The sequence below is a fragment of the Periophthalmus magnuspinnatus genome, chromosome 12, assembly GCF_009829125.3.
Source record: "Periophthalmus magnuspinnatus isolate fPerMag1 chromosome 12, fPerMag1.2.pri, whole genome shotgun sequence".
NCBI classification, from domain to species: Eukaryota; Metazoa; Chordata; class Actinopteri; order Gobiiformes; family Gobiidae; genus Periophthalmus; species Periophthalmus magnuspinnatus.
In genome coordinates, this window is record NC_047137.1 from 1,952,806 (window position 1) to 1,973,175 (window position 20,370).

Here is a 20,370-nt window from a genome sequence, read left to right on the forward strand (position 1 = left end):
TATGTCACACATACATTATGTCAACACACAAACAGTATTTGTATTACTTACACCATCCTTAGCCCACAGACGCAAGTTCTTCATAGGAAAGCTGTCCACACAGAAGACATACTGCAGCCCTACAAAAACACATAATACAATTTAAAATATACTCTTCTCTATATATACTCTATATATCTCGATACCCTATTTGACTTTTACTCAAGCACGTGTACTTTGTCTTACCTTCTGCCTCTGCTGCTGCCTTGTATGCTTGACGAAACTGGTTCTGCTTGGTCACACTGACCACATGACGAGCCGGGAAGTCAACCACACATGTCTAAAAAAATACAAAAATTTAGCTCACAAACTATTTGAGGTGACAGTGTGTTTTGGTGGTAATAAATATGACACAGTCGTGCATACCTTTGGGCAAAGACGTTTTACTGTAGACAGAAGACTCTGGAAGTTCTTCTGTGCCCGCTCCACTGTCTGGCCCCTGGTGGAAGAGTCATTGCCCGTAGCCAGCACCACACATTTTGACACGCGTTGGTCAACAGTGGAATGGCGTACATCAGTCTCTAGGGTGTCAGATGTTGCACCAGGGGAGCAAATGTACCCAAAGGAGTATGGGCCATCTGCTCTGATGTCCACATCTCTCTCCACGAAGGATCTGAGATGTGAATCCCCGATAACCAAGACCAACTGGAAAACAAGAACAGCATTTATTAAACACTGAAGTGTGTAATATTAACCCAATTTCTTCTTAATTTTAGTTAACAGTTTACTAATAATCTATCCATGATTACTTTTACACCAGTAAATGTACAATGTGTTTGCATCTGCTGCTACAGTGTGAAATACAACCATGTTTTCTTTTTTAACAACTCCCAAAACAACATTTCGCAACTCAGCTGATGCCAGTTCATATGTTAATGGAGATGATGGTGGTTGTTGAGCCATGGTTAATGTGCACAATTAATATGCATAGGCTGGCAGCACTGCATTTACACACCTGGCTGACAGACTAAAATAACCTCTTAAAAATGTCACATCACTGTGTCTACACACAATAAACTTTTAAAATAAATTGGACATACCTCCTTGTTGGGGGATTCAGGTGGGATGCAGACTCTCAGCTGTTTCCCGGTGAAAGAGGAGCGTGTCCAGTGGCGCACGGCAGGACGCCAACCAGTCCCAATCCCCACTGTAAAGATACAAAAACATTGTATACTTATTTTCATCTCTACAACTTGTAATTAAACTGCTCACATACACAACACAACCAGTAATAATATAATACAAAATAAACCCATACCAAACATAGGAGACATGACGAAACTCTGGCAGTGCTTAGAACAGAACACCTGAACAGCACCTGTTCAAAACACCTGAAACAACAAACAAAAATAAAACATTTTAAATGGTTGAAAATACAAAATTAGTACGTAATCAACATTATAATGTCAAGACAAACTCTAAACACCTAGGAGGTTAGTAATTTGTCCAAGAAACATCATGTTGTTTATTTGGCTCTGATGAGATCAGATGCACTTTCCCAAAAACATAACTATGCTTCATTTTCAAGTATTAAAGTAGACTGACAGTAATAATAGTAGACCATTAAAAAGGTAACACAGTTTAGACATAAAAACAGACATTATAACTGTATATAATTCAAAGTAGTACACATACCTTGATGCAGTCAAAAAAAGCTGTGACTTGATAGTAGTCGTCGCAAAAATATCAAAGTAAAAAGTAAAAGTGAATGGTCCACACTAAAAGAAAGTAATCTTCCTCGTAGAGTGGGAAAGTATCCAAACTGAGAAAAAGTAAACTTCCTCGCAGAATGGGAGTCTTCTGAATGGCTTGCCAATCAAAGACACGAGCTCTTTCGAATGTCTGACTTTTAACCTGATCTTCCCAGGTGTGGCCACACCCCTTGCAGATAACCCAGCCCCCTTCCCCCAGCCCCATTTTTTCAGATATTTTTTTCCAGATATTTGCAGCCTTTAGGTGCAAATTTCCACCTTTGTCTTATTTATTTTTCTTCTATTTCTACTGCTCTCACAATATCAACGTTCATAAATAATGATATAAAATGGACATACTATATACTACACATAAAATAATAGGATCAGGTTTACATGGACACCACCGTTCCACATAATGCAACTTTATGTTACCTTACCTTTAATAAACTGATTAAATAGTAACCACAAAGTTACAGTAAATTACAAAACTGTAATTAGGAATAGACTCTAATGTAAGTACTGAAAACAAATTCAGTTTCAGCCTCTTTGGAGATGAGCTTGCTACATACTTCTTGACCTGTATTCACATGGAAACAAGACTAATGTGTTATTGTATTCTCTGCTGATGGCTGTTGGGCCCAAACTCTCAGCTGTAATGACTCTGATTACATATGAATAGTACAAGTCAAATAGCCCTATCACAACTCTACCCCCAACCCCAAGTCATTCTCATTGACCAGACATTTTAATGTCAACACTTCTGTTTTGCACTGTACAGACATCATCATAAATGTATCAAATGCAACTATAAAAAAAAAACAGAAAACCTCAGACTACCATAGAAGAAAATACATATAAGAACAAAGTAGCTTGTTCTTATGACTAATGTTATACTGTATTCTTCATGAATACACAGATATCTTCTCATTCTAATACCTTGGTCCTTTGCATCAAATGTAATTCCTCTGACAAATGTACTTTTCTTTAATTCCGCAGTACATCACTTGCTGGTTACAGCGTTGGTCCCCCAACCCAAAGGTCTTAGGATCGAGTCCTGCTCGGACCAAGTTCTGTCATTGTGTGTGTGCTTGTGAATCAGGCTGCTAGCCTCTGAGAAAACCAGGACTGTAAGACAACCCCAGTGTTTTTAAATGTAACAAATTACTTTTAATTTAGAAATTATACTGAATTACAAGTACATCTTTAATACTCTTAAAAAGGACATTACCCAAAACATCTACTAAATTACACATATATATGTGTCATTACTTACTTTCCACACTAAGGACACTCCCACAAATGTAAATATAATTGTTTCTTGAAGTGAACACATGACTAGGAGCAGTGCTTAGCATTAACAACATTAACTATGAATGTTGCTAATCTAACTTTTTCTTGGTTCAATCAATGATCCCAACAGGGCTAAGGGGAAACTGTTGTTGCAATTTCACAAAAATACAGTCAATTGAATTAAACACCACAAAGTGTTGAGTTAAACTCTGACTCTGACCTGTCTGAATCAGCTTTTACTTGAATTAAAAACACATCTTTGAGAACAAGCTCACCTTCCAGTTCTTTAGTCATATAATAATCATTTATATTCTAAATATATACCTTTATACATGTGCTCACCTTGTTGTGCCATAATGAATGCACAAATTATTCAATCTGTATCCAAACTGCTGTCTCTGATCATTACAAGGCCAATACAAACATTAAAAATATATGTTCTAACACAGCTTCAGAGCAGTTACTGACTCATCATGTTTGCCTATAGACTGTACCTACAGCTCTATGTTACCATTTACTCTTAAATACAGTTGCAGACTATAAGCTACTGAAACCAGTAATACATAGTGAAACAAACATACTCCAAATACTTATAAATTAGTAGTTTATCATGTTCTCAGGGTGAGCTTCATCTGCATACATATGTAAAACACTGCTGATGTGTGGATGGACTGTGCAGGAGACCAAAAGCTGTCAAAGCTGTGAATGGCTCCAGAATTTTACAAATGACAGGCCCAACTCTGAGTCCTGAGTAGTCAAAAACACATATACCAAAAAACAAGAAATGATAATCATTAAAATCACATACAAATCATTATAAAACATAGAATTTACCTACAAGTAGCAAAACTGAAAAAGCCACATTCACAGAACAAATACTTACTTTCCTGAATAGTTTCACAATTCAGTTACACTGCATCAGAACAATAAAATCACATATATCTGGACCACTGTGATTCTGCAGATATAACACCTAATGGAAATATCAAACTAAGTACTGTTATTAGTGGGGAGACAGTGGCTCAGTGGTTACAGTGTTGGTCCCCCAACCCAAAGGTTGCAGGATCAAGTCCCGCTCGGACCAAATCCCTCTCGGGCATCAGGCTGCTAGCTCTCCAGGTGTACAAACAGCAGTGTGACATATACAATGGAAGTAATGTATGTAGGATGGTGGTATGGTTTTTGGTGGCATAAATCCCGCGGTCGCAAGGGGTGGCGAGGGCCTTTATCACTGCTTGCAGTTTTAATTAGGCCCGAGCCTGGGACTCTGTCCCGGCGAGGGACTCATTAAAACCGCGTCCGGAGCGTGGAAAATGGCAAAAATCAAGTAGTAAACACGCCCCGACATGGCAGTGAATGGTGTCAAAAATTAGAACTCCACGAGCTCTAATTGTCACAAAAGACCCCGAGAAAAAATAACGAAAGACGACTCGGTAGCGCCACCTCAAACTTTGATTTTCATGGGGCCAATGGGAGCCCGACTCGGAAAAAAGTCAATGTAAAAATCCAAAACTCACATAAAAAAATAGTACATGTCGGGACATGACAAAAATGATATTATGGCCCCGCCCTAAAATGTACAGGAAGTTGGCCATATTGGATCAAACCCGGGAACAACAAAAGTGCACATCCTCGCATTCAGGACATTTTCTCGCCCAGTTTTCATCATAAACACTTCAAATTTGGCCAAATCCCTCTAAACCCATGTGTGATTAAAGATTAACAATTACATTTTGATTATGACTTTGGGTGTGGTCAGGGTGAATTTTCAACAAAATCGCAATTTTTGCAATATTTCAATAAAATATTTCTCTTTCACACATTTTTTGTTGGGAAAACGCTAATACAGCGTTTATGCACATTTGTGAGCTGAACGCAATGATATGCAAATCAAGGCACTCTCTCACAAAATGGCTCTCTAGCGCCCTCTTCAAATTTCATTTTCAAAAATTCGTAGAAGACAAACGCTTTGACGTGGACGTGTGAAAAAAAATCACACGGGCCTTATTTATGATGGGGCACAATGTGAGATAGTCACATGACTGTAGCTGTTATGGTTTAGGAGAAAAATAATGGGTGGAAAAAAAATTTCCATTATTATTATTATTCTTTATTTTGCTCGCGACTTTGAATCCACTTTTGACCCCCTGAACGTTAACGAAAAGTAAATTTTTTTGGACCCAAAATTCAAGATTGGTGAAAAAAAAATTATTTTAATGTTAAAAAAAATTAACAAATCAAAATGACTCAATAGCACCACCTCAAAATTTGAAAAACATTGCGGCAATGAGAGACCTTTTTCATCGTAGACAAATTAAATTTGGTACAAACATAGGACATGTCAAGACAAGTAAAAAATTATATTATGACCCCACCCTAAACCCTACAGGAAGTCGGCCATTGTGGGCAGAACCCAATTTTTTCAAAATTTTACCTCTCACATTTGAATTTTTTGCGCCTTCGACTTTCATTCTAAAAAATTTTAAATTGGTCAAAATGAACTAGACCCATGTGGGATTATAAGCAACTCTTTTGGAATTTATAAAATGTGGGTGCGGCCAGCCTGCAAAGAAAAAAGCCATTTTTTTAAAAATAGCCAAATCCCACTAAACCCATGTGTGATTAAAGATTATCAATTACAGTTTGATTATGACTTTGGGTGTGGTCATGGTGAATTTTCAACAAAATCACAAATTTATGAATATTTCAAAAAAATATTTCTCTTTCACACATTTTTTGTTGGGAAAACGCTAATACAGCGTTTATGCACATTTATGAGCTGAACGCAATGATATGCAAATCAAGGAACTGGCTCTCTAGCGCCCTCTTCAAATTTCTCAAAAATTCATCAAAAACAAGGTTAACACATCAGCTGACTGTTGGGCTTATGACACATTATCATCCAAGAAGCGTGGCATAGCTTCCAAGGCATGTTTTACCTCATCATTACAATAAATAGCCTTTTCATCAAAGTCGTGGATAATAAGGCCATCTAGACTTCTTACACGACTTAAAGCCACATAAAATTGTCCTGAGGCAAACATTTGCTTTAGCGACACCAAAGCATTCTCAACAGTCAGGCCTTGTACTTTGTGGATTGTAACAGCCCAGGCAAGTGCAAGAGGAAACTGACGACGTTTTCCCCCTTTGCTGTTAGCCCTTTCCTCCTCTGGCTGTATCCGTGTGGAGTTTATTAAAGCAGGTGCAGTGGATGGGTACTTTTTTTCGTCTCTGTGTACCAACATTGATGTCATCAAACTCAACATACACAGCTTCAGGAAGTCTCTTTATTTCTGTGTTACATATGTGTACATATATATGTGTTACAGTTCCACAGACTCCATTGACCAATCCATCTTCAACATCAATGTTTTTACACAGCATAACTCTAGCAGGAACACCCAAAAATAGCTGTTTCTGCAGACAGGTGAGGTTGTCTTTACTGTGAGGTGTGACTTTGCTTTCCATTTTCCCAGTTTTCCTGTTGTAGTGATAGTCCTGCGCATCTATTGTTTGATAGTCTGGACAAGTGGCTTTGAGCTGGTTAAAGTTATGTTCATTTACCTGTGAATTTGTTGGAAAAATATGCAGAGCAGAAGACTGCTCTCCAGTTTCACAACTTTGTAGAATGTGGATGTCTTCATGAAGCATGGGTGTCCATTTCGATCGTGTTCTTAATCTGTTCAGTAATTCTGCAAATGTGGTATCCTTCTGTCTGACAATTATTTTCAGTTCAGCCATTTTGAAACTTGACCAAAAGTTCACAGGTGTAGTTATTAAAACATTCATATTGTCTGAGTGGTGTCGCATTGGAACAAAGAGATGATTGGCTTCATACTGAATGGCCCGAATCAAGTGACTTTTCCCTGTGCCAGCACCACCAGTGATGAACACATGTAAACGTTCTGGTTCATTTCCATTGACTTTTTATATGCACCATTTTTGTACTTTGAAAAATATAGACAGCTGGATGTCATTTAAAGATCGAATTAAATCCAAACCTTCAGCTCGAGTCATCGCATTGTGTTGTTTTTCTAAATGAGCAGTTTCTTTGTTAGCTATCCCTAAATCAGGAATATGGGGCAAGGGGTCTTCATCATCCAGTTTACTCTGTGCAAGTTCATCAATGGCTTCCAAACGTTCTGCTTCTTGCTCAGGACAAAGTATGGCCCACGCATCCTCTAATATTTCATTAGAGTCCACATTATTTTTAATGTCTTCCAAATGTTCAGTTTCAATGTCATAGTGAGATCTATTTGAGTTCACAATTGACATCACTGAAATGGTCTGGTTGCCAAGCTGCACTGTGCCTTCTTTGTAGAACTGTTCAAAAGAATGAAATGATGAAGGTTTCAGGTCATTATCATGACGATAAGGAAAAAAACAGCTGTAAGAGGCTTTTGTAATATTGCTCAGGATTTTTTGTTTCCGAAAACCGTGCATAGCGCACAACAGCAGGTTTGGTTCTGAATCGTTTTGAAATATATCCACATGAATTCTGTAACTTAATCACATTTTTTGATTTCTTTTCTGATGTACTTAACACACGGTATTCTGATGCAAATGTGGCTATACACATATTATCAAAAGTGTCATTCTGTGGTTTGTTCTTATATCGATCCACAAATCCAGTTGATGGATTCAAGATATATATTCAAGTTATGTTTATTAATCTCACTGTGCATCTTAAAGGTAATGTAATGTTCACTCTTATTATATTCATTATATTCATTATATTAACTATGTAATCTGCACTAATATCTGTTCTTGAGTCTTGCAGAAAATGTTTTGTGAAATTAACAGGACCACATGGGAGAGGTCAAGGTCACTGCGAACTTGCAAAACCTTGTCCGTGAAACATCTGGGGAGGGTGTTTGTGCAAAAGGGAATGACCTTGAGAAATGCAGGAACAGAATGTATTTTTATTTGTATTTCGTAATTTGTTTTACACACTGCTTGCTAAATATATTTCCCCCTCCCCTTGAGAGTGGGCAGTGCATTTGTAACCAGGGTTCCTAATTCTAATAAAAGGAGGTGAAAGGCGGTGGAGACTTCAGAAGGGGTAAGGAGGTTGTAACTGAAGGTTTTGCCTCCCCCTCCTTTCTCCTCAATATTGAGATAAAATAATCTCTCTTGTCTTCTCTTCTCTTTTGAACTGTAACTTAGGTTAAAGGTGAACCTATCACCAGTCATCCAAATATCATTGTTACCTGACTTTTTCAGTTTATTTAGTGGTTTGGTGAGTTTGAAAATTGTGTCACCTGTGGGGATAAACAAAACTTTCCTTGAACATTCTTTGAGGTGCATTTGAGTGATTCTGTACACAGCTTCTTGTGCAGACACATCACGGTTATGGAGATAACCTAAAAAAACAACAACAATGTTATTACCATTTAATTAGAAACAGTTTCTATTAAAAACACACACTTATACACACTCAGCAGCACACATGTAGCATTCACACTCAGAAACACAGTTTACATACATACACATACAGATTACATACCACAATGTTTAATCATTAATTATTATTAATTATTTTGCATGTCATTATTAGCACTTTATTAACACACCTGCACATCTGCTTCTCTGTGAACAGGACTGGAGGTCCTCCTGGGTCTCTTCACATCAGGCTCCACCTGTACACAGAATAGATATTGTTATGAACATGACCTAATCACATAATACTTGCTTCGATATAAAACATTTTGCCTGAACATACCAGCTCTATAGTCACTTCAGGCTCTGTGCAGGTAGATGGACGTGGTGTCACTGACACAGCATCAGTCTGCACCTAAAACAGAAGATTTCAGATTTAGATATATCTAGACACCCCACCCACAGACATGTTTTCAAATGAGTAATTTACCTGCTGATCTTCTGTCGGTGCTGTGTTGATAGCAGGTCTGACTGCCGCCTCTGCCACAGTTGTCTCCAGCTAAAAAAGAACCAAATACCAATTAGACAAATCAAATCTTGTATTATATATTTTCTATCCAAATATGAAGTAAATATTTTTATCAAACCTTTTCCAGCACAACTCGAGGTTGCCAGCTTGATGTTGAGCTCGCTGCTTCCCCAACTCTGGCTGCATGCTTCATCTAAAAACATAGATATTGGTAGTTCTTGTCAAACAGATTTCAATTTCATTTTCAACAGCACATATAAACATGATCTTGTGATATACCTGTCTCTTTGGCTGACTTCTACTTGGTACGGCAGTCCTTGCTTGACTCACCTATATTGAAATAACACATTTATGTTTTAGATCAACAAACAAAAACTATATTTCAACAACACATTTATGTTTTACATTCACAAATGTAAACAATCAATACTGTAAGAAATGTTCGTTTCTGATGCAAGCGTCAAAGAGGACTAAGAGACTGAAATATAAGTCAGAAGGGTTTAATGAGTTCATCACAGGTAAAGTTAACAATGAAGCACCGGACTCTCAGGAAAGGATAGGAAGAGAGTCCTGAGATGTTTGTCTTTCCAGCTTTTATAGGCCTCCCAGTGTGTGAGGCGGGTCTTCCTCTCGGCAACATGTGATTACATATTAAAAACCTTTTTGGCAAAATCCCTGAATGTGCGTTTTTAAGTCAATCAATCTCATTGTTTTATGACCCTCACAGGATGGGGGGCACTCAGTCCTTGGTGAACAGGGCCACAGATAAGAAGTGGCCCTGGTCATAGGTGTTATCTTCTTGGCCCCAGTGCTGTAGATTGCTTTATGACCCTCTCAGGGTGGGGGTCTTTGGTGAGTAGGGCTACAGGCATCTGGGGTAGTATTACATTGTTAAAAAAATTCCTTACAATTCCCCCTTTTCACACCATGCTACATGGTGTGAACCCAACTATGAAAAATAAAAAGTAATATTTACAACAAGTAATAATAATGGAAGAAATTAAAAATTTAAGCAAGTATAATACTAAGGATAATAACAAAAGCATACACATTAATGAGTAGAATAAATGAAAATAATTTTGCTAAATTAAAGTACGTGGATTTATGGGTACAAAATCTAAAAACCCATTTATTATAGTTTTGTCATTTTTTCACCTTCTGACTTAAATGGGAAAAGACATTTTGTGGCCCCGCTCCCGGCAACCGTCCAAGGACACCACATATACCCACAGTACTGTACATGATTATGCTATTATTAAACCAACCCAAAATCAAAAATATGAATTTCCTAAAACAACATTATATAGCATGTTTACACTGAATGTCCTCAGTCTCAGAGTCAGAAATAACTGTGATGTACATAGGAGGAGGGGTGTTAGATGAAATAGGAAGTAGTGCCATTTGTTTTGCAGCAGTAACTTCTTTAGAAAAAGCTGTAGTCACACACCTTTCAACCATAGTACGAGCAAAAGGGATGAAACAACAGCCACAGACCTTCAGTATGGTTAGAATTATGCTAAGAGAAGTGAAAAGTGAGAGAAATAAAGTTTTCCATTTACCGAAGGTATTAGAAAACCAATCACCTATTACATCATTAATTCCAGAGGCAGTAAGCATCTGGTCTGAGTGATCTTTCATTTTATCTAAAAGTTCTTGTAGAGGCCCAACAGGGCCAGTGTTATTGGGTATGATTGTACAACACTGGTCACCAAAGAGTGAACATACTCCTTGTTTTTCAGCTAAAAGCATGTCTAGAGCAATATGATTTTGGTAGGTCATTAATGTATTAGCATGTAGTTCTTCTTGTAACAGGAGTAAAGCAGCTCTAGTTAGATTGGCCTGATACATAACATTGTAATGAATATAATTAATTCTATCTACATTTTTATTAAGGGTACACCACCAACAAAGAATAGATTTGAAACCTGCAGCAACTTGGTTAGCAATCTTATAGTTAATGGAACATTCTCTAAATGATAACCTTTTTTCACACAATCCAGTTTTGAAAACTAAAATTAAATTGGTAATATCCCCCCTTTGACACATTTATATATCTATATATACATGTGTCAATTTTGGATTCGTTGTCTTCTGCTGCAAGAGAACAGTCAAATTACTGTTGCTGAAATAAACATTTTGTGAAGCCCAAAACTGTTATTGGTTAGTTGTTAGTGTTGTTATTGTGTGATTATTTTATAGGAACATATAAAGGGAAGAAAATAGAAATTATGCAGCATCCGCATTACAATTAATGTAGTATCTCTTTGAGAGTACTCATACAATGCCACAGTCATAATTAAGAAGAATCAAGTTTGGCCAAATCAGTTCTAATTTGTTTCAGAGTGCGTTCAGGAAGTTGGGCTCTGACGCAATGAGTAATGTGAATCCAGTGGCTCACTTTGCTTTTTGGGGCTTTGTCAATTTTTTCGATTCTAATAGCCCTTGAGCAACTGTTAAGTACCTTGTAAGGACCTACAAATTTGGGTTCAGTCCAAGTAGGTTTAATACTTTTCACCAGTACCCAATCACCAGGTTTGATTGGGTCTTCCAAAGTTGACTCAGAGGAGTTCTCCAGGTTCAGGGTCTGTTGGGAGAGAACTAAACTTAAATTAGTTAATGCTTTGTAATAGTCAGAGATTTCATGGTCTTGGTCATTTCTAGGTACACACACATCAGGTTGGAGAGGAGTGTACATCCTTCTCCCAGTTAAGATCTCATGTGGAGAGAGATTGAGATGTTTATGTGGTGTGGATCGCATTGCCATCAGCGCTAATGGCAAGGCATCCAGCCACGTCATTTTGGTGGAGTTCATGATTTTAGCTAAATAGCTTTTCAATGTGCGATTTGCTCTTTCAACCAGGCCCTGGGATTGTGGGTGAAAGACTGTTCCAAAATGTTGTTTTATTCCAAAATATTCACACACTGCTGTCATATTTTTGTTAGAAAAGTGTGTGCCATTATCAGATCTGATGGTACGGGGAAACCCATACCTAGGAACAAATTCTCTTGTCAGCCACTTAATGACTGAATTAGCTGTCTCTCTCCTTACTGGGGTAACTTCGACCCATCTTGAGAAAGACTCTACACATACCAACAGGTATCTGTACCCATTACATCGATTTGCGGGACCCATGTCTGTGAAATCAATTACAATGTATTTCCATGGGCCGTCTGGAACAGGAAATGTTCCCATGGCTGCTTTAATGGCCGCTCGAGGATTAAATTTTTGACAAGTGTCACATTCATACACAGTAAGAGATATAATATCTGCCATGTGTGGATGCCACCATGTTAGCTCAAGCAAAGAAATAGGTTTGGTTTTTGAAATATGTCCTAGCTTATGAGCTTCTGTAGACAATATGCTCAACAGTCTGCTAGGCGTATCCAAACGTCCGTCATGATAGCGACAAAGTCCTTTTTCGTCCTTCTTCGCACCCTTGTCAGTCCAAACACTATGTTCATACGGTCCTGCGTGAGTCTGTAAGTCAATAATATCCTGCTCTGTCAACTTCACTGAATCTTTCCATCTGGACACACATATACTTTTTACTTGGAGGTCCCTTATAACCTGCTGCCTTTTTTGCTGCTGCATCTGCTGCTTCATTCCCTCTAGCTATAAGTGTTGTTCTCTCTGCATGGCCCTTGCATTTTAATACAGCTACTTCAGATGGGAATTTAACAGCTTCTATCAATTCAGTCATTTCTTTGAAATGTTTAATAGGTTGTCCAGTGCTGGTTATGAATCCCTTACGCATCCAATGAGGGGCATCAATGTGTATTGCATGCATTACATAAGCAGAATCAGAATATATATTTGCTGTTTGATCTTTAGCTAATTGCAATGCTCTGGTTAAAGCTATGACTTCTGCTAATTGTGCTGAAGCCCCTGGCATAAGTATCTCTTTAGCTTCCATGATTTCAAACTTTTGTCCAGTAGCTTTCACTACTGCATATGATGTTCTAATTTTCCCTGTGTTATCTCTATAGCTACATCCATCACAAAACAGCATTAGTTGTTGGTTCTGCAGTGGTTCTGCATACAATGTTGGTACTAGAGTCATGTCTAGTCGTGCTATGTCAGCGCACTTGTGTGGTGTCCCTGTCCCTAGATCATTTGCCATATTGATGGTTGTGCCTTCAAATGTAATATGTGGCTGATCTAGTATTTGTTTGATTTTTTTTGTGCGTTGTTCTGAGAGTGTACAGGCTACTGATTGTAAATAGGCTGCTACTCCATGTTGTGTATGTATGATTAGAGGATGACATTTCACTATGTGTGCTGTTTTAATTATGGCCATAGATATAGCTGCTACATGTTGTGTGCATGGTGGATGTCCTTTTTCTATATTGTCTAATTTAGCACTATGATACATAAGCACTTTACGTTGACCTGCCACACCGTCCCCCTTTTTCTGATAAAGTATTGCATTGCCAACTCCATTTTTCTCATACACATCTAGGTGAAAAGGTAAGGTATAATCTGGTACAGCCAAGTCACATAAATGTGCCATTTGTTGTTTTAAGGAAATAAATGCTTCCTCTGCTTCAATATTCCAGTTTAATTGAGCAGTAAGGTTAGTTGGCCCTGCCTCAGTTATCAGTGCTCTTAATGGGGCTGTGTGGTTGACATATTCAGGTAAATAGTTCTTACTGAAGCCTGTTAAACCTAAAAATGATAACATGTCTTTTACTATTTTAGGTTTAGGGTGGTGGAATATGGTAGATCGATGTTGGTTTGAAACTGAGGAAGATGAGCCTGAAATTGATCTCCCAAGAAATACAACCCTTCGTCTTCCAAATTGTAATTTTGATTTACTAACTTTATACCCCTTCTTCTATACTGTTTCCAAACTTTTGTTTCTAATATTGTTAACTGTGGAATTAGTAGCTTGAGTTAGTAATTTATGGGCCTCACTATAAGGTGAAAGGTCAGTATAAGGAGGAGGGAGATATGCATCTTCCCCCTTCTTATCTAAGGTCGTGTCCCTTTCAGTTTTAGATTGCACTAATTGTATTTGTGGCGTCACTGTGGTGTATGTTATATTAAAACCTGCCCCCCTTATTAAGTGGGGGAGGAATGCATTGCAAAGAACTTTATTTTTTCTGGCTATATCCACTCTCTTTTTAAACTCCCCTATACATTTTTTGCCATTTCGCTCCCATTCAGCTTCAGGGAAATCACAAGCAACATGGACAACCATTTGAATATTCAGCAATTGTTCTTTTCTAGGATTTGGAGACGTCCTATCAAACCTCTCATCTGTAAGTCCTTTACCAACATACAAAACCTTTCGTTCACCTTCTTCTTCTTTCTATCCTCTGTCCCAAACAAGAGTATATCTAGTAGCATTAGTACACGCTTCTTTCGTCATAGCAGGAGTAAACTTTGTCCTCTATCGTTCATTGTCTAGTGGTGGAAAAGGTTCTCAATTTGACCTTCAGGTGAGAGGGATACAGGCAAATGCTGTTAGGAGATAGTGGGGGTAGGGTTGAAAGAAAGGAGGGGGTGTATAGCTGAGAAAGGGAGTATGATAGGCAGGAGAGATAAGACTCACCCTAAAGGAACTATTCACTAAGAATTTACTTGGGAGCAAATAGTCAAAATCTTAATTGAGTAAACCCGCAACTGCTTTTCCACCACAGTCAGTCAGTCTGTTTGTCACTAAGTCTGTTTTACACACCTGTAATTTGGTCTATTGGGAATGAAAATGTTAATAAAACCTGTTTACATAAGCCTAATGTATGGATCCAAACCTTTCACCACAGAGATCCCTCTAGACCTACCCTTATCCACCCAGGCTTCTACGCAGAGGCCAAAGCGTCTGTGTGGGGTGGAGGTTCTAGCAGGATATGTGATTTTAGTTTTAAAGACCCGACACTCCTACACCCCGGGCTTTTTGCCTTTATTTTCTCCACCCCCAAATGCAGCCTACGCAGTCTCTACTCCAGCCAATACTCTATGTGATAAAGGCTAAAAATGAGGAGTCAGAGACCCAAGCCACCCACAGTGACCCCAAAAGAAGAAGAAGAAGTTCTGTCCCTACCGGTTTATTCAATAGTGCTCAGCTGAGTGGGTCCCGGACCCAGGGCTCCACACCCCACACACGGTCCAACCGTGTCTTAGTCATAGGGCGCTCCACACCCTCAGAGTCCAACTCTGGCCAACAATAGAACCTAGTCTATTGTCAGTCGACCGGGCCTAATGCCACCTGGTCCCGGACCAGGATTTTCCCCTAACACGGTCCCAGCCGTCTTGGTTATAAGGGCAAGTACGTTTCTTAGCAGTGACTATGTTCAATAGACTCTCGTCAGATTCTATTCCAAGAGGTAATTTGATTAAGAATTTAACTAGATTCCCTCAGGGCCCAGCCCTGGCTGTCCAATAGAACCTGGTCTGCTGGCAGTCTCTTAACCGGGCCTAGCGCCACCTGGTCCCGGACCAGGATTTCTAATACCGGCTCATTGATCTGTCCCTATGTGTTAGTAAATGTGCTTCATGCAACTTTTCATGTGAAAGAACAAACTGGACTAGATAGCCCACCCAATTATATTCTAAATTTGCGAGACAGAGAATTACAGATTCATGTGACAGTGACAACCCTAATAAAGGATAAACTAAACTATGCAGAAATGTTATTAAAAAGGTTTTCTGCTTACCTTATTTTGGGGCCCCTGGTTGTCACCGACACAGTCATCAGACTTCACCTCGATATGCCCAAAGGTCCTCCAGATTACTTGACACCATCACGTCGGGGTCACCATAGTTGTAAGAAATGTTCGTTTCTGATGCAAGCGTCAAAGAGGACTAAGAGACTGAAATATAAGTCAGAAGGGTTTAATGAGTTCATCACAGGTAAAGTTAACAATGAAGCACCGGACTCTCAGGAAAGGATAGGAAGAGAGTCCTGAGATGTTTGTCTTTCCAGCTTTTATAGGCCTCCCAGTGTGTGAGGCGGGTCTTCCTCTCGGCAACATGTGGTTACATATTAAAAACCTTTTTGGCAAAATCCCTGAATGTGCGTTTTTAAGTCAATCAATTGACCCTCACGGGGTGGGGGGCACTCAGTCCTTGGTGAACAGGGCCATTTGGGATCAATACCATTTGTTTTACCTTCTTTGTTGCCAGGGTAGTTGGGTTCTTGACGTTGAAGGAGTCTTCTGTGGTGCAGACAAAACAGCGAAGCGGCCAGCAGACACGGGAATAGCACACAGACCGGTGACCTGAAAAATATGGTTTCAGTGAGGATTTTTAGACCTAACAGTGCTTTGAAGAATTGAAAAATAATGTTAACATTTTACTAACCTGTCGCAGGGAAACATTTCTTGTGCTGGTGGCAGTCAACTGTAGACTCTTCTGAAAACATAAAGTCAGTTAGCACTTTCACATAAGAAATTTGGCCACAGCACATATAACACAGCATATATTTTATATTGTACACTTTCCCTACTTTTCCAAATTCCCAGCCCTCAGAGTCCATCTGTGGAGTGGTAGATGGGACATGGACTGATCTGGATGTGGGACAGCTCACAACCACATCAGGGGTCTTTGGCAGGGGCCTCACACACGGGGCGGCTTGGGTGGGCAGAATCCACGGTGCTTTCAGACAGATCCTTGATGGCCTTACAGATCAAGTCAGACAAGACTCGGATGCCTTCAGGTACACTGAGGTGGATATGCATAAAGAAAATAACATGAATTATTACACTGCTATGTCACACATACATTATATCAACACACAAACAGTATTCGTGTTACTTACACCATCCTTAGCCCAGAGACGCAGGTTCTTCATAGGGAAGTTGTGCACACAGAAGACATACTGCAGCCCTACAAAAAGACATAATACAATTTAAAATATACTCTTCCATATTTGACTTTCACTCAAGCACATGTACTTTGTCTTACCTTCTTCCTCTGCTGCCGCCTTGTATGCTTCACGAAACTGGTTCTGCTTGGCCACACTGACCACATGACGAGCAGGGAAGGCCACCACACATGTCTAAAAAAATACAAATGTTTAGCTCACAAACTATTTGACAGTGTGTTTTGGTGGTAACAAATATGACACTATTGGGAGTGCATACCTTTGGGCAAACGTTTTACTGTAGACAGAAGACTCTAGAAGTTCTTCTGTGCCCGCTCCACTGTCTGGCCCCTGGTGGAAGAGTCATTGCCCGTAGCCAGCACCACACATTTTGACATGCGTTGGTTGACAGTGGAATGGCGTACGTCAGTCTCCAGGGTGTCAGCTGTAGCACCAGGGGAGCAAATGTACCCAAAGGAGTATGGGCCATCTGCTCTGATGTCCACATCTCTCTCCACGAAGGATCTGAGATGTGAATCCCCGATAACCAAGACCAACTGGAAAACAAGAACAGCATTTATTAAACACTGAAGTGTTTAATATTAACCCAATTTCTTTTTAATTTTAGTTGACAGTTTACCAATAATCTATTCATAATTTGTTTTACACCAATAAATGTACAATGTGTTTGCATCTGCTGCTACAGTGTGAAATGCAACCATACTTTCTTTTTTAACAACTCCCAAAACAACATTGCTCAACTCAGCTGATGTCAGTTCATATGTCAATGGAGATGATGGTGGCTGTTGAGGCATGGTTAATGTGCACAATTAGTATGAATAGGCTGCCAGCACTGTATTTCCCACAAAAAACACAGCATAAACTTCAGCTGGTTCAGAATTCAGCAGCTCGCATCATCACACGTACCCCTTCCATCAACCACATCACATCCATACTACAGCAACTTCACTGGCTCCCCATCTCACACCGCATCCAATATAAAATCCTGCTCCACACATTCAAAGCCATCCATAACCTTGCACCTCCATACCTCTCAGACCTCCTCCATATTGCCACACCCGCTCACTCTCTCCGCTCCTCTTCCTCTCTCCATCTCTCTGTTCCCTCAGCCCGGCTTGTCACCGTGGGGAGCAGGGCCTTCAGCCGCTCTACTCCCCAGCTCTGGAACTCTCTCCCCCCTGACCTCCGCAACACTGACACACTCTCACACTTCAAATCCAACCTCAAAACCCACTTGTTCAGACTGGCATATTCTTTATAATCCACACCTGCCCTGTCCTTTTTCAATGTTTTTTATCTGAATGCTTTTAACTGTATGTTCATAAATGTTGATTTTAACTGTCTGTATATGTAAATATTGTATGTAAGGTGACCTTGAGTGCCCAGAAAAGCGCCCTATAAATAAAATGTATTATTATTATTATTATTTACACACCTGGCTGACAGACTAAAATAACCTCTTAAAAATGTCACATCACTGTGTCTACACAATATAAACTTTTAAAACAAATTGGACATACCTCCTTGTTGGGGGATTCAGGTAGGATGCAGACTCTCAGCTGTTTCCCGGTGAAAGAGGAGCGTGTCCAGCGGCGCGCAGCAGGACGCCATCCAGTCCCAATCGACACTATAAAGATACAAAAACATTGTATTCTTAATTTCATCTCTACAACTTGTAATTAAACTGCTCACATACACAACACAACCAGTAATAATATAATACAAAATGAAGCCATACCAAACATAGGAGACATCACGAAACTCTGGCAGTGCTTAGAACAGAACACCTGAAGAGCACCTGAAGAGCACCTGATCAAAACACCTGAAACAAAAATAAAACATTTTAAATGGTTGAAAATACAAAATTAGTATGTAATCAACATTATAATGTCAAGACAAACTCTAAACACCTAGGAGGTTAGTAATTTTTCCAAGAAACAGAGCAAAATAAACAACATTTTATTTGGCTCTGATCAGCTCAGGTGCACTTTCCAAAAAACATAACTATGGTTCATTTTCAAGTATTAAAGTAGACTGACAGTAATAATAGTACACCATTAAAAAAGTACCACAGTTTAGACATACAAAAGACATTGTAACTGTATATAATCCAAAATACTTCACATACCTTGATGCAGCCAAAAGGAGCTGTGACATGATAGTAGTTGTCGCAAAAAAATAAAAAAAGTAAAAAATCAAAGTGAATGGTCCAAATTATGAGAAAGTAATCCTCCTCGTAGAGTGGGAAAGTAAAAAGGTAACATGAATTAACCAAACTAAGAAAAGTAATCTTCCTTGCAGAATGGGAGTCTTGTGAATGGAAAACCAAACCAATACAAATTCTCTTTCGGGCCTCTGTCTTTTAAACTCTCCTTCCCAGGTACCCACCCTCCTGGAACATAACCCAACCCCCTTCCCCTCACGCATAACCCAGCCCCATTTTTTTGGGGTGTGCCTTAGTATTTTAGCTGTAAGTTCCCACCTTTGTCTTATTAGGCCCGAGCCTGGGACTACGTCCCGGCGAGGGACTCATTAAAACCGCGTCCGAAACCCGGAAAATGGAAAAAATCAAGTAGTAAACACGCCCCGACATGGCAGTGAGTGGTGTCAAAAATTAGAACTCGACGAGCTCTAATTGTCACAAAAGACCCCGAGAAAAAATAACAAAAGACGAGTGTGAAAAAATTCACAGGGGCCTTATTTATGATGGGGCACAATGTGAGAAAGTCACATGACTGTAGCTGTTATGGTTTAGGAGAAAAATAATGGGTGGAAAATGCGTTTCCATTCTTCTTCTTATTATTATTATTATTTTGGTCGCGACTTTGAATCCACTTTTGACCCTCTTAACGTTAACGAAAAGTCAATTTTATTGGACCCAAAATTCAAGGTTGGTGAAAAAATTATTATTTTGATGTTCAAAAAAATTAATGTATCAAAATGACTCAATAGCGCCACCTCAAAATTTGAAAAACATTGCGGCAATGAGAGACCTTTTTCATCGTAGACAAATGAAATTTGGTACAAACATAGAACAAGTCAAGACAAGTAAAAAATTATATCATGACCCCACCCTAAACCCTACAGGAAGTCGGCCATTGTGGGCGGAACCTCATTTTTTCAAAATTTTACCTCTCACATTTGGATTTTTTGCGCCTTGGATTTTCATTCAACAAACTTGCAAATTGGTCAAAATGAACTAGACCCATGTGGGATTATAAGCAACTCTTTTGGAATTTTCTAAGTAATAAAATGTGGGTGTGGCCAGCCTGCAAAGAAAAAAGCCATTTTTAAAAGTATTTAATTGCATGTAACTCACACAGTTAGTGTCCTACGTCCCGGCATGAATATACTTTTTTATTCAAAATGTTGATCTGAACACATAGATATACAATTTAAACAGGTCAGACTTTATATTTCTCCACAGCGCCCCCTCAAACTTTGATTTTATGGGGCCAATGGGAGCCCGACTCGGAAAAAAGTCAACTTAAAAATCTGAAACTCACATCAAAAAATAGTACATGTCGGGACATGACAAAAATGATATTATGGCCCCACCCTAAAATGTACAGGACGCCGGCCATATTGGATCAAACCCGGGAACAACAAAAGT

The 20,370-nt window shown here is 39.2% G+C and overlaps 1 protein-coding gene across 1 annotated transcript in view; it reads right to left on the reverse strand.

Annotated features, from left to right (window-relative positions):
• LOC129456704 (uncharacterized) overlaps positions 1 to 18,511 on the reverse strand; it is a 28,200-nt gene extending 9,689 nt beyond the window's left edge. Inside the window, 17 exon segments of the mRNA XM_055225766.1 lie at positions 52 to 119; positions 226 to 319; positions 406 to 684; positions 1,080 to 1,186; positions 8,347 to 8,386; positions 8,597 to 8,662; positions 8,746 to 8,817; positions 8,893 to 8,961; positions 9,050 to 9,124; positions 11,453 to 11,515; positions 16,043 to 16,152; positions 16,235 to 16,285; positions 16,688 to 16,759; positions 16,838 to 16,931; positions 17,069 to 17,293; positions 18,278 to 18,384; positions 18,496 to 18,511. Of these exon segments, the coding sequence (XP_055081741.1) occupies positions 52 to 119; positions 226 to 319; positions 406 to 684; positions 1,080 to 1,186; positions 8,347 to 8,386; positions 8,597 to 8,662; positions 8,746 to 8,817; positions 8,893 to 8,961; positions 9,050 to 9,124; positions 11,453 to 11,515; positions 16,043 to 16,152; positions 16,235 to 16,285; positions 16,688 to 16,759; positions 16,838 to 16,931; positions 17,069 to 17,293; positions 18,278 to 18,384; positions 18,496 to 18,511 (1,608 nt within the window).
• Between the last annotated feature and the right edge of the window lie 1,859 nt (positions 18,512 to 20,370).